The following is a 14,118-nucleotide window of genomic DNA, read 5'->3' on the forward strand; positions in this document are numbered from 1 at the left end:
TTATGGTGCGTTGGCAATCACGGAGTCCTTGGCCTTAATTAAGAGCAACTTTTTTTAACTAAAAAAAAGGGGGGGAGGATGGGGGGAGGGAAAAAAGGGAGGCAAGGGAGTTGGAGAGTTTCAAAATGACAGAGTATCATCCCCAGTCATTGGGATTAATACTGTTGGATGAAGAATGCAGACAGCTCATTCTTCATGAGATCATCCACAGCTCGGAATGCAGCTGCAAATTCTCCCTCTCCTCCTCTAGTCTGAAGGAGTTGATGTGGACAGAGGGACGAGAACCGCTTTCCCACCAGGCTGACAGGGAGGTGGAGGGGGGGAGGGGTGAGAGGCAGCAAAAGGACACCCTGTCTTAAGAAGAAGAAATGTCAGCAGGAGTCATAGGAACACTCATCACAGCAGATCCTGCAATGATAAGTCTCAGGCGGATAAGCTCCGCTGTGGCAAAGAGCCTTGTGGAATCTTAAAACTACTTATTTCAGATCCACACCCTACACGTTCAAAGCACTCTTACTTCAAGAGTCAGGGCTTCCCCCTGCTCCCCAAAGAAACCCGAGAACAGCAGTTTGTTAAGGGTGCCGAGAGTTGTTAGGAGAGCTACAATTCCCAGCACCCTTAAACTACAGCTCCCAGGATACTTCCGGGTGGGGAAGACGTGGAAGTACAGTTGTACCTTGGATCCCAAACGCCTTGCGGGTCGAACCTTTTGGTTCCTGAACACCACCAACCCGGAAGTGAGCATTACGGTTTGCAAACGTTCTTTGGAACCTGAACATCTGATGGGGCTTCCGCGACTTTTGATCGGCTGCGGGAACTTCCTGCAGCCCATCAGAAGCCGCACTTTGGTTTCCAAAGGTTCTGGAAGTCTAACGGACTTCCGGAACGGGTTTGACTTCCAAGGCACGACTGTGGTTTGAGAGCGACTTAAATGTGAGCTGTGACCTAACTTTGTGGCATAAGCCTTCGTGGATTGTGGTCCCTTTCACCAGACATGTGACATTTCCAACTTAAATGGGGCTTGCGTGAGCGGCAAAGGCTCACTGCAGAAATTACTCTGCAGTCTAAAAGTTGATGGGAGGTAGCAGTGGACATGGTCCTCAATCAGAAGGTCTGTAGAAGATTCAGCTAAGGTTCTTCAGAAGTTTCTTTGCAGATGCATCCAGCTTTCGACAAACACAATCTTGTTGTGTTATGCTATGCATCCCCTCCACTGACATACAGCCAGTGCCTCCTGTTATAGCAACTTTTGGGGGGCATGGAGAAGCAAGGCCATGGGGCCAGGCCAGCATAGTCACCAAAACAGCTTACGGGAGGCTGAAACTGCAGTCATGGAAAGACCAGGTTCGTACACTGGATTCTCTGCACGAATGCTCCTTTGGGGACAATCGGGATGAGGGAAAGAAAATGTGGGAGGGTCTACAGAAACTTTTGCCCATTGTCGACATACAAGAGCCGCCCAATGTGGCTAGGACAACCCAGTCAGATGGGCGGGGAAGAAATAATAATATCATGGTTATTATTAAGAGCAATAGAGAAGATTGCTGTGATTTAGAAAGGCAAGAAAGCCCACAGATTCTCATGCCTCATAGGCTCGAGACCAAAACATTTGAAACACACTGGAACAGGCAGCTATAACCCCCTTTATACCATTTGCGGCAAATGTTAATAATGTCAGAATCCCATGCGCTGAAAGGGAGAGAGAGGGAAAGGACATCACCGTCATTCTTTAAAAGATCTCAGTTATTCCACTCCCGGTGGAAGCGTCTCCAGTGGCTTCAAAAGCACTGGCTGAGCCTGAATAATGTCAAGGCTGCAGGTTCGATCCCTATCAGAGCCAACTGCATATTCCTGCCTTGCAAGGGGCTGTACTAGAACTAGTTGATCCAGAGGGTCCCTTCCATCTCTAAGATTCCTAGGAACTTCCGCTAGGCCAACTTCTTCAAAGGGAAAGACGACCCCAACACTCACAAGCCCCACGTTACCCCATTCAATTCTGACACAAAACGTTCCTCAGCACGAAGCATGCAGCGACAGGTGTCCCTAAATCTGGAGCAAGTTCTCCAATTCCTTATTTCCCCCTTCCATAAATCTACGGTCCAATACTTACCAATCTGACACGTTTTGCCAGTCCACTGAGGTGGGCAAATACATTTAAACCCATCGACCAGATCCTGGCAGGTCCCTCCATGGCCGCAGGGGTTTGGAGAGCAGTCGTCAATATCTACCGAGAGAGATTTCGCTTTAGTATGCGTGGCTGGCAGCCACACTAGGCGCACGCCAAAGCCATTGCTATATTCAGAAAAGTGAGACAAACGCTGTAGAGAATGCAGAAGAGCGAGCCACCTCCGATGTTCCAACTCCCAGGAGGTTACCCACAAGGGCCTGCAGTACTTGGACAGGGGGAAAAGTTTCCCTGGCCCTATCCAATATGAAACCATGGCTCCCGGTTTTCATTCTCCTCCCCACCCCACTGCAGTTGTAGCTCCGGCAATGCTTACCCCTTGCAGACACATTTCGATCATCTGAAATACGTTCATGCGCAGATAGACAGCACTTTCACAACTGAGCAGCCTTCAAAGCAGTATTTCCCAAACTTGGGTCTTCTGTTGTTTTGGGACTACAATTCCCATCATCCCTGACCGCCGGTCCCGCTAGCTAGGGATGATGGGAGCTGAAGTGCAAAAAGAACTGGAGACCCAAGTCTGGGAAACGCTGCTTTTGAGAAAAGATGCTAGCCAAGCCATTTTTGCCCTTGCCCTCGACAACTAGCCCGACAAGGCTATCCACATAAAATATCCATTTGCAGACTTCCAGATTCGAGGGGCAAGACATATGGGGTAGCGAACTGGGATTGTCAAAGATCTGGAGACCCAGCGTGCGAATTTCAAGGAGAGAGCAGAAAGCTGCAGCGTATTGCTAGCCCGGGCAGAATTTTAGCGGACCATTAGAAACCACTGAGAAAAGCCAGCATGGCGGTTTGGGTCCGGCAAAGGTTCAAAGCTTTTGCGAAGCTGGGAAATTCTCGTCCACTTACTGAGTGTGCAGGTTGGTGCTCCCCAGCCTGGAGCACAGACACACTCAAATCCCGTCGAGGTTTCGAGGCAGCTTCCTCCGTTGTGGCAAGGATCCGAAAGGCAGGCATGTTCCGCTGCAGCAAGAACAGAATCCTCTTCAGCTTGGCCAATGCCGGTGACACGGGGAACCTCATTTTTTTAAAAAAAATTACCTGTCCTACTTTCACTGTCTCCTCCATCTCTTGGGCTATGAGGTGGCGGGGAACACGGTGCCTAAAACTCCCGAGAGCGGCTAGATTTAGATTGGAAAAGCATCTGTTTGAGGACTAAGCCATCTGCAGGCTGCCGTCTCCCTTTCCAAGCCAGCAGCTCATACCTACTTAAGGCAGAGCTGCAGCATCTCATGGCGACTGTATTATCCCCTACCAAGCAGAAATAAAACACATCCGGGGCAGGGCAGTTTGGGGATGCCCACAAGTCACAATGCAAACCTTTCTCTAGCAAAGTAAACTCGTACATGCCAGATTATCGTTGGCAGATCCAAAGACACATCCGAGGACCTGAACTCGGGGAGGACCACAGCTCAGTGGCACAACTCTGTGTGCCAGCTGTAACGCCAACCTATTCTCCCTCTCTCCCAAACACACTGGTCAGACGCAACAATTCAGTCCCAAGGATGTCCTCGTTACTGCTTCCTTCCTGATTTTCGCTCTCTCTCTTGACCAACTCTCCAGCACAGCCCAGGGCGCGCAGCCCCCGAAAGCGGTCAAACCAACCCGATTGCAGAGATCCTTACCGATTTCACAGTTCTGTCCCGAGTAACCCTCTGGGCAGGAGCACTGGTACTTGTCCGGCCCGGTGTTGCTGCACGTTCCCCCGTTCAAGCAAGGCGGGTGAGTCCCGCAATAGTTGAGATCTGCAAGGGACCATCCGGGAAAAAAATGAGAAAGGAGCTGCCTTCTGGGGAGGGCTGGGGCCCTTTGTGGAGCGCTTCGATCGCCGCCCCATAACCGAGCCAGAGGCTGGTGTTACAAAAGGAGAGGATGTTTTCTTCCTCGGCAGTGCATCCTTGACCCGCAGCTCCCCCACCCCAACCTCCATCGTGTTTAACTAGCATTTCAAAGCCGCCTCGAGTGTTACCTTTATTGCAGAACTGGCCGCCCCAGTTGGTTTCGCAGAGGCATTGCCACGGTTCGTTGCAAGTTCCATGGACACAGCCCGGGTGAGGAATGCACTTGTCACAGTACTGACCTTGCCAACCGTACTGACACCTTCAAAGAGAGAAAGGGAGAGTGGAATTAGTCGCTCAGAAAGAAAGAAACAGGGCCTACAAATCCTTATTGATTTATTTATTTGCGGGGGGGGGGGGTTACTTGATTTTACAAGTATAAAATTTTAACAATGCGACCATACATACCCACATTTACAGATTCCTCCGAATCTCTACTACCCGCCTCCCTTCCATGGCTCCTATTTTTAAACCATTTCTACTGCATCTTTTCCAACAATCTCTATTTTATATAACTCCATTGTCTTCATAGCGCTTGCTACATTGCAAGCGTTATTGCAACCTTGCCAATGTTATATATAATTATAATTTTTTTCCCCATTCATTGTTAAAAGTTTTGGTCTTCTTGGTTCCTGAGCTTTCCGGTCAGTTTTGTCATTTTGGCATGGGCCAACAGTTTAATTTGCCATCCTTCTCTGGTAGGGACATTATCTTCTTTCCATCTCTGGGCTAGTAGCATCCATGTACAAATCCTTATTTTCATTTTAAGATTTAAAGAGAAGCCTCCCCTACTCCCTGCTCAAAAAAAAAGTATTTGGTGGTTTCTTGTAAACAAACCAAGTTTTTTGTTTCCCCTCCAAGGTCTCTCAAGATGCAGCCTATTCTCAGAAAAGAATAACTGTTCTGGGAGCCCCAGTGTGGTGCCATGGAAGACAATGCTGTTCTGAAAGTCACACAAATGGGAGGGAAGGGAGAATGGGTGCAGGCACACTATAGATCAATCCCTGGGGTTTGACAAATGAATTAATAAAACAGGGGCGGGGGAAGAGGAGAGAGAGTCAGGAAGAATGAGGATTCTCCCAAAGGATCCTCATGAATACAAGGGTTTAAGGATATTTGAGCAGAAAGAAAAACAAACCGAGCAATACAGAACAGCAAAGTTACTAGAGAATTTCCTCTTGGACCACAACTCAGTTTGCCTGGAGTTTTGGGGGTGGGTGGGGGGGTATCACATGTTCGAATTAGGAGGACAGGAAGCAGCTACTTTCAAGAGAGATTTTAATCCGGCAGCAGTCAGAAGACAGTTAAAAGTCCAACTGATGTTTCCACTTTGATAACATATAGCTGCATACATAATAAATCAGTTATTTATTCACCTGACATTTTTTCTCCGCCAGATAATTTCAACCTAGCGAACCCAGACCCAAAGCCATTTTTATCCAAAGTTTGGCTCAAACGCCTGCGTTTATGTTCTGAACGTATTACTTTAAGCTCAAGAAGCCAGGCCGGTGTAACAAAGCAAGAGAAGTAATCTGTTCTCCGAAAAGCTCCCCTCCTCAAATGCAAACACAGGGCATTAAGGAAAATCTCCAGTTTAAATACATTCCACACTGAGACACTGCCATTTTTATTTGAAGCTAAGAATATTAAGGGGAGGGTGGGGTGGGGGGGATAGACAAGAAAGGTTGAAAAAGCATGAAATTGTGGGTTAACTACAAAGTTCACTGCATTACTGGGACCTGGGAAGAAGTGATCACCGGCAATTACTCGCTAAGCTGGCCCTAACTTATTAAAATAAACCTTTCCATCCAAGCCAGTTGGGCTTTCGGTTTTCAAAAACTCTGCCCAGCAAATCCTTGTCATGGGAAAAGCGATAGGGATCTTTCCAAGGGCTAATTGCTTGCAGCAACTTTTAACTCCCCATCTAAAAACCTCAGACAGAAAGCCACTCCCCTAATTAATTTTACAGAACAGGGGAGGGGGGAGAGAGAAAGAGAGCGCAAGCAGTTCAAAGGCTCTGGATATATTCAACAAAAGAGAAATATTAAAATATATCTATTGGAAGCCCAATTGACAGAGTCTTCTCTGTGAGCAATACAGTGGAACCTCAGTTTATGAACACCTCGGTTTATGAATTTTCGGTTTATGAACGCTGCGGACCCATCTGGAACGGATTAATTCATTTTCCATTACTTTCAATGGGAAAGTTTGCTTCAGTTTATGAACGCTTCAGTTTATGAACAGACTTCCGGAACCAATTACACCCATGCTTCAGTTTATGAACGCTTCAGTTTAAGTACTCCGCGGACTCGTCTGGAACGGATTAATCCACTTTCCATTACTTTCAATGGGAAAGTTTGCTTCAGTTTATGAACGCTTACTCCGCGGACCGTCTGGAACGGATTAATTCACTTTCCATTACTTTCAATGGGAAAGTTCGCTTCAGTTTATGAACGCTTCAGTTTATGAACAGACTTCCGGAACCAATTGTGTTCATAAACCGAGGTACCACTGTACAGAGCCAAGGGGAATGACACCCCCCCGCCCCCACCTTTTTGATATGGAAGCCACGAAGAATACAAAAAAATACAGATTCTTTTCTCAGCCTGGCAAACTTCCACCGAACTCCGCAAGCGTTAAACAGAAGTGTGGACAAGCAGAGAGTCAGTAGCCTTTGCAGTACACCCTGCTCAGAGATGGAGGAGCAACCATTTATTTACAGCAGGCATGTCCAGAGTCCGGTCCGGGGGCCAAATCCGGCCCCAAGGTCGATTTAATCCGGGCCCCCAAGCAATTCTGAGAAATGAATCTGTTGCGGCCCCCGAGCGCCTGCTGTTCGGCTTGTTTTGCCCAGGAGCCAATGCATCGGCGGAGAGCTGCAGCAACCCAGCAAGCTTGCGCCGCTGTGCACCCGGTGTGCGGCTCACTCTCCCGCCACCCCCCAAAAGGAATAAGTCCGCTAACGACTTCAATCCTAAAAAGCTCTACAACTTTGGGGCAAAACCCTAAAAACAGCTCAACAACTTTGGGATAAAATCCTAAGAAAAAGCTCAACAACTATGGGGTAAAATCCTTTAAAAAAGAAAAGAAAAGAAAAGCCCTCACTTCATCAAATCTGGCCCTCTTTGAAAAACGTTTGGACACCACTGCTTTACAGGGTCTCCAAACCCCACCCCACCCCACCCGAAATTCTACTTTTAAATGCTAGGCACAGCCCATCTTGATAGATCTGTTCCAAAGAAGCAAACGCCAGCCAATTTAAGAAAGCAAGCAAAAAAACAAAGCGGTGCTAATTTTAGCCCGAAGCATTTATTAAGTCTTTCTGCGTTAACAACATAACACAATCGCATTCTCATGCATAGAAGCCTGGCTCACATACAGGGCTTCAATTTTTATTTTTATTTTAATCAGACTGTCTGTCTTCTGCTGCGAGTGGCTTCCAAAACGAAATTTGGGGCAGGGGTGGGGAGGGAGTCAGACTCTTCTATGCGTTCTTGTTTCAGATCTTACGAGCAGCTCTAGCCAGTTTCGAAAATTCTCATTTTTAAACGATCGCATTCGCAACATTAAAGAGACTGTGACTCATTCCCTGACCCCCACCCCCACCCCCCCCACCCCAAACTTAATGGAAAAAAGAGTTATAATCTTGTTTCTCTCCGAGTCCGAGAATATAATTGAGGCTGGGGTATCAGGAAGGACAGCAACATCGCTGGAGAACTTTGCAAAGGAAGTGTGGGAAAATTGCACCTTAAGTAAATAAGGGCACTAGAGCATGTCTGGGCAGCAAGTGGGAGGTGAGAGACAGAGGAAGGCTTGAACTCTGGAAACAAAGCCTGTTGTTCTGGCTAGCGAGGAATGTGGGCAAACCCCATAAGGCACTTTCGGATGGATGACAGAAGCACAAATCTCTGGGAGCGCTGGCTCCGGCTCACGCAGCAAGCTGGTCTCTGGCCCAGACAAAAATGGGGGCGAACAAAACACTGCAGCCCAACCGAAACACACAACACACACACACACACACACATACAAACGCACAAGCCTCTCTTCTGTTATCAGGGCTGGTCAGGTTTTTACATCGCCCTTATCTAGGAGTGATTCATGTATGTTCTCAAGGGTTGAAAGGAAGCGGACCCGGGTTCCTTACCAAGTTTGCAGGGCGGAGAGGACCAGCGAATTCCCGATTTTGGAGCAGCACGCCATAAGGGTTCAAGCGGATCTCATCTCCTTTGGCGTGCTCGAGTTGCGCATGTAACACGAGTGTCCCAAACATGCTCCATTTCAAAGCTCGTAACTTGAGCTGTCGCCCGAGGTGCCATTTGGATTTGGGCAGAGTGCCACCAACGCAGCAGAGATGTGCCAGGGGAGTGGCTGGAACGGGGCAGAGCTGCCCAAGTGTGGCACAAAATGGGGAGGCCGCCTCCGGAAGTCTCCTACGCTATGGGAAACTTTCGACAAACCAGCTTTCTGCCAGCCCCAGAACCGGCGTACGAAACTTGCCTGATCTCCCCAGCTGGGAGAGGGAAATCAAAAATCTGTATGCATTGCCACCAGTGTAGGAACCCATGCGAAGACTGTAATTTTGGTGATAGGGCATGGCATGGGGCTACAGAAATCTGGCTTCGGGTGAGGCACACTCACAAGACTGAATGCTACCGGGACGGGCTGGGGACTATGGGGAAAAGGCTTTTTGCATGAAACACACACACATACACACTTAAGAACATTGGTAACAGTTCCCTGCCTTGGAGCCAAGCAGGCACTTCCCTTAGGACTGAAGACAACCAACCAACACCAAACTCCGTATTTGAACATATACACAAGCCAGAGCATTTTCCCAGTTAGCTCGTAGAATTGTAGGGGGTGGGGAGGGCCATGTAAGTCCAACCCCCTGTGATGCAGCCAATTCTGGGTGGGCTTGGGTCACCGTCTACTCTGACTTACAGCAGCTCTCCAGAACTTTAGACAGGGAATACCCAAAGCTGGGGAAGGAGACCCATGGAGATGCTGTGCCACCAAGCTGTGACCCTGGCACAACCACAACCCCATGGATGGGGACACAGGTGCTGCGGCAACGATGTCTCTCCCTGACCCCCTTTGCTATACACAGTCATACCTCGGTTTAAGTACGCCTCGGTTTGAGTATTTTCAGTTTAAGTACACCGCGGACCTGTCTGGAACGGATTAATCCACTTTCCATTACTTTCAATGGGAAAGTTCGCTTCAGGTTAAGTACGCTTCAGGTTAAGTACAGACTTCCGGAACCAATTGTGTTTCTAAACCGAGGTACCACTGAATGTGGATATTGCATCTCGTCTGAGCTGTTGCTCGAAACGTTCGAACCATCACATCCAGCCACGGGGAGCAGCAGCGTCACTCTCTCCCTCCCTTTCTCCTTGTCTGCTGGCCAAAACAGAACAGACTTCAAAAGACTACGGCAAAAGACTCTGCCTTCATCGGTATCTACGGACAAGATTCCTTCCAAGCTATTAACCTCTCATCACTCCCAAGTCTGGCTCCCAAGACCAGAGGAACCAAGAGGCTGCATTAATCCTATTCTAAAGAATGCTCAACTTTTGCCTATTGATGGGGGACAAAGTTGAGGGAATGGGGAGGAGGGGGGAGGGAGGGATGAAAGCAAGTAATGTAATTAAACACACTTTTGAGGAAAATGCCTCGATCAGCAGATTTTGTACACGGGGGGGGGGGGGGGAGGTTGCGAAGAATTTCGGCCGCAACTCATTGCGAAAAATCCACAAATGCATTCTTCCTCTCGCCTCCATGCCCAACACGGATAGATGCTGGGCGTTTCAAAGCAAGCAAGCTTTCCAAAGAAAGGCCTCCGATGGCGTTTCGAGCGAGGGAAACGTTTTACCTCACCGACGCCGAGAATGGAGAACACGCACTTAAACATTTCATAATGCAGCGGGGAGAAGGGGTAGCGGGTCTTCCTCCTCCCTCCCCCCCCCCGGCTAGACAGCCCCATGTTTAATTTGAAAAGTTACAATTGCTTAGCCAAAGGAAGATTTGTTTGGTTTACCTGCACCCTCCGGGAATTTTGCAAGAACCGTGTTTGGGGCTGCAACCCTGACGACAGATGGCTGTGGAGAGAAGAAGGGGGGGGGATTAGAAGGGTGGGTTCGGGTTCCCCCACCCCCACCAAACAGCACAAGAGACCGTTTCCCTGGACTCTCGCCCCTCGTGGGAACGTTTTAATCTCCTGCTACTACTGTAATCCTACCAAAGCCAAGGTTTAAACAGGTCCCTTGGATCAAGTCTACTGGAAGAGAAACTGAGGAAGGTAATGTCTCATGACAGCAACTCCAGCCAGCAACAAAGAAAACCTCACCCCACCATCCCTGGAGCAGAAATTTAAGAAATTTAGAGGCTGCTCCCCGGGCTCTCTCACACTGGCCAGGAAATGAGGAGGGAGGCTGGGACCTGTCCTGCTCCGAGACGCTCGTGAGGGAAGCGCGAGGGGGACGAGGCTTGGGCCTGCGCCTCTGGCGCGCGCAACCCCAACTGACGGACACCGACCCAACCCGCTTCTGGGCACTGACCCAACCCGGCAGGCTTCCTCCTCCTGTTGCGGCCGGCGTGCTGGGTCCCGCTAGCTGGCTGGGGTGCTCGGTGGTCTTGCTCCGCACGTCGCGGAAGTATGGCTTATTTTCGGGGTATGTCTTACATTTCTCAAATGATTAAAAACCCTGCCATGCCTTACTTTATGACTACGTATTAAAAAAAGGGGAAACACGGTAAGTCTCCATATTTTCTCCAGGAAGAGAGTCCATTCCCTTTCAAAACAGGCAAAATTTTCTACGCAGTTCCACCCCTACTTCTCATCATTGCAAACCGATTTGCATTTGAAAGTGAAAAGGCACAGCCCTACAACTGAGTATTATTTAGGATGCAGACTCATAACCGAAGAAGAACCTTTCTCTTGAGCAAGCACCTTTCTCTGGAAGCATCACGCTCAGAAAAGAAGAAACCTTGCTTCTTCATACTATGAAACGTATCTGATTTACTGTCATGTGCGTGGACTTATGAAGTTGCCTTATACCAAGGATGGGAAATTTGTGGCCCCAGGGATACTGTTGGGACTACAGATCCCATCAGCCCCTGCTCTATGGCTAGGGATGATGGGAGTTCTTCCAGAAGTTGCTGGACCTCCATTCTTACTTGAGGCAATTGGCCAACCTGCCTCTAGTCTTGCTTTCAATTTTGACTGGCAGAAGGTAGATGACTACTGGCTACTTGGCTACATGGACCAATTGCCTGACTCAGTAGAAGACGGGATTCCTGAGTTCAAGTACAACTCTGAATACTTCCAGCTCAGTCTCCACCATTCAAAAACCTCTGTTATATTGAGCCACAAAATCAGTTTTTCTTGAACCTGGGGTCTCCAGCTGTTTTTGGACTACAATTCCCATCATCCCTGACCACTGGTCCTGCTAGCTAGGAATGATGGGAGCTGTAGTCCAACAAAAGCTGTAGACCCAAGTTTGAGAAACACTGCACTAAATTGAAGTTACAAGACCCATCATCATGCATCATTAAATGAGGCATAAGAAACCTCCAAATTTGCTTGGGATGGTGTGAGACTCTCGGTTAAATAGCTGGCCTGTTTGCCCTTAGCTTGCCTGAAATTATAGGGAATGGAAATGATCTTTGGTGCTCCCTGACTTCTAGAGCCACACAATACCCTGGGAACGTAACAAGGGCATCACAAACCTTTGTCACAGTCCAGACCCATCCAGCCTTCCAAGCACGTTTTGTTGCCGTTCTGATCGCAGGTGTAGTGCCCAAAAAAGTCATCTCTCGGCCGGCAAAACTTGTTGCAGCCAAAGCCGTAGTAGTGCTCGTCGCAAGTGACCCGGATCTGGTATTCGAAGTGAGCCACACCTGCATTCTGCTTCAGTATCTGCCACTGGCGGCTCGGGTTGATCATCCCAGAGTGAGATGCCTTTTCGATGATGCTATCAGCGTCTTAAGGGAGAAATAAAACAGAAATCAGAAGGGAAAGAGCAGCTTGCAAGTCTCTGTTGCGCCGCTCCTTTTCATACGAATGGACTGACCCAAAAGGAGGAAGAATCAGTAAAGTTAAGCCAGGAGACACAGAAATATCCCCACCAAAGTGCAGCACAGCTGAGCAGAGAAGCCTGGAGAGATGCCTTGCCTTCAAAGCTCAAGGCTGCTTCACCCACATGCCCCCCCCATGGATGCTTGTACAGTGGTACCTTGGATCCCAAATGCCTTGGTACTCGGATGTTTTGGCTCCCGAACGCTGCAAACCCGGAAGTGAGTGTTTCAGTTTGAGAACGTTCTTTGGAACCCGATCAGAAGCCATGCTTTGGTTTCCAAATGTTTTGGAAGTCGAATGGACTTCCGGAACGGATTCCATTCAACTTCCAAGCTATGACTGTGCATAGTTTTCTTCTACACAAAATAGGTATACAGAACCCTGTGCAACAAGCACACACATGCACACACCTTGCATGGTTTCTGCACATGGCAGCAACTGGACCTGTTGCCGGCTGGTGAGTGTTTATGCAGATGGGCAAGCACTAAGTGTTGCCTCATTTACCCAACACAGCCAAAACCACTACGAGGACTATTTACACAGGATTAATCTGACTGTGGGATAGCACTTATTAATATTTAAACTCCACATTATCAACTGTCTTGAAGATTTAGGCACCGCTATCAAAGTAAGATGCAGGCCCTGCCTGAAGGCATAACAATCTAATGAGTGGAGGATATTAAACGTTTCATCTTTTTAAACATACTTCCTTTTTTTCTTTTTCTTTTACTAGCTATGCCGATTTCCATTATGCGCACGCAGACTGAAGCCATAAGCACATAATAAGCTGCCCTTATCTTCTTCTTCTTTGGCAATCACTCTTGGCTGAGTTAAGATTGTCTTCCATGAACATGGTCTTAACAGTGAGTCCGTAAGTGACTCTGGAGGCCAATTCTGGATCCACACGTCCTTCCACAGTGGGGACATTGGTTTCCAGGCAGAAGTTGATCACGGTGAGGGTTTGCAAAGCATACCTTCCTCTTAGCACGTTTCGCCCTTTCGTACTGAGTTCGAGAGTCTTCAAAGCCCATGACACCTTTGGTAAAGGCTGTTCTCCAATTGGAGCACTCACAGGCCAGTGTTTCCCAGTTGTTAGTGTTAATACTACATTTTTTTTAAGATTTGCCTAGAGAGAGACCCTCTTTTGTTGACCACCAGCATTACACTTTCCATTCTTGAGTTGGGAATAGGGTAGTTGTTTTGGAAGACGATAATCAGGCATCCACACAACATGACCAGTCCAACGAAGTTGATGTTGAAGAATCATTGCTTCAACACTGGTGATCTTTGCTTGTTCCAGTACACTGGCATTAGTTCGCCTGTCTTCCAATGATGTGCAAACATTTTCGGAGACACAGTTGAAGGAATCTTTCAAGGAGTTGGAGATGGCATTTATAAGTGGTCCATGTTTCACAAGTCTATTTAGCCCTGAACTGTATTCCACAGAGGTTGCTTGTGGCTCTCTCATATAGGGCTGGGCAATATAATGACCAAAACCAGTTTGAAGTCCATATCGTGATATCGGTTTCATAATTTTTGACCTGGCAATATATTGCGTGCACCATACAAAAATGGCAATGTGGGAAAAACCGTGAAGTCAGTCAATCAATGCCTCTACAGAACTCCATCCTTATTTCAGACATCACGATACATTGTTGCATCGTGATGTTTGGCTGGTGATATATCGCAATGTCAAAAACCAGATATTGCCCAGCCCTACTCTAAGATGCCAAGCAGATGCCCTTCCATGGGGCTACGCCCTTCCCCCAAATCCAAATGAACAGAGCGAAAAGAATATGGCCCAAGTTGGAAATGCTCGCTGCAAAACCTCCGAGCCAGAGCGCCGATGCAAAGCCCAAGAGAAAAATGGCTTCTTCACAACCAGAGGAAGACAAAAGGCAGGAGAGGCTGTACTCTGCAACAACAAGAATGCAAAACTCTCTGCTTGCTAATGCCCTGAACTTTGTTCCGATTATTCACCCATCTGCAAGATATCGTTTTCACATCTGACTTAT

At 48.0% G+C, this 14,118-nt stretch overlaps 1 protein-coding gene across 2 annotated transcripts in view; it reads right to left on the reverse strand.

Moving 5' to 3' along the window:
- JAG1 (jagged canonical Notch ligand 1) overlaps nt 1–14,118 on the reverse strand; it is a 67,092-nt gene that overhangs the window by 25,581 nt on the left and 27,393 nt on the right. Inside the window, exons 4-9 of one of the 2 annotated variants that reach the window (XM_035110075.2) lie at nt 11,755–12,009; nt 10,064–10,124; nt 4,158–4,288; nt 3,814–3,933; nt 3,038–3,151; nt 2,111–2,224 (exon numbers count right to left, since the gene is read on the reverse strand). In XM_035110075.2, the coding sequence (XP_034965966.2) occupies nt 2,111–2,224; nt 3,038–3,151; nt 3,814–3,933; nt 4,158–4,288; nt 10,064–10,124; nt 11,755–12,009 (795 nt within the window). The remainder of the gene's footprint in view (nt 1–2,110; nt 2,225–3,037; nt 3,152–3,813; nt 3,934–4,157; nt 4,289–10,063; nt 10,125–11,754; nt 12,010–14,118) is intronic. The other variant, XM_035110076.2, reaches the window with a different exon arrangement.

The sequence above is a fragment of the Zootoca vivipara genome, chromosome 3 (genome assembly GCF_963506605.1).
Source record: "Zootoca vivipara chromosome 3, rZooViv1.1, whole genome shotgun sequence".
In the NCBI taxonomy this organism is placed as follows: domain Eukaryota; kingdom Metazoa; phylum Chordata; class Lepidosauria; order Squamata; family Lacertidae; genus Zootoca; species Zootoca vivipara.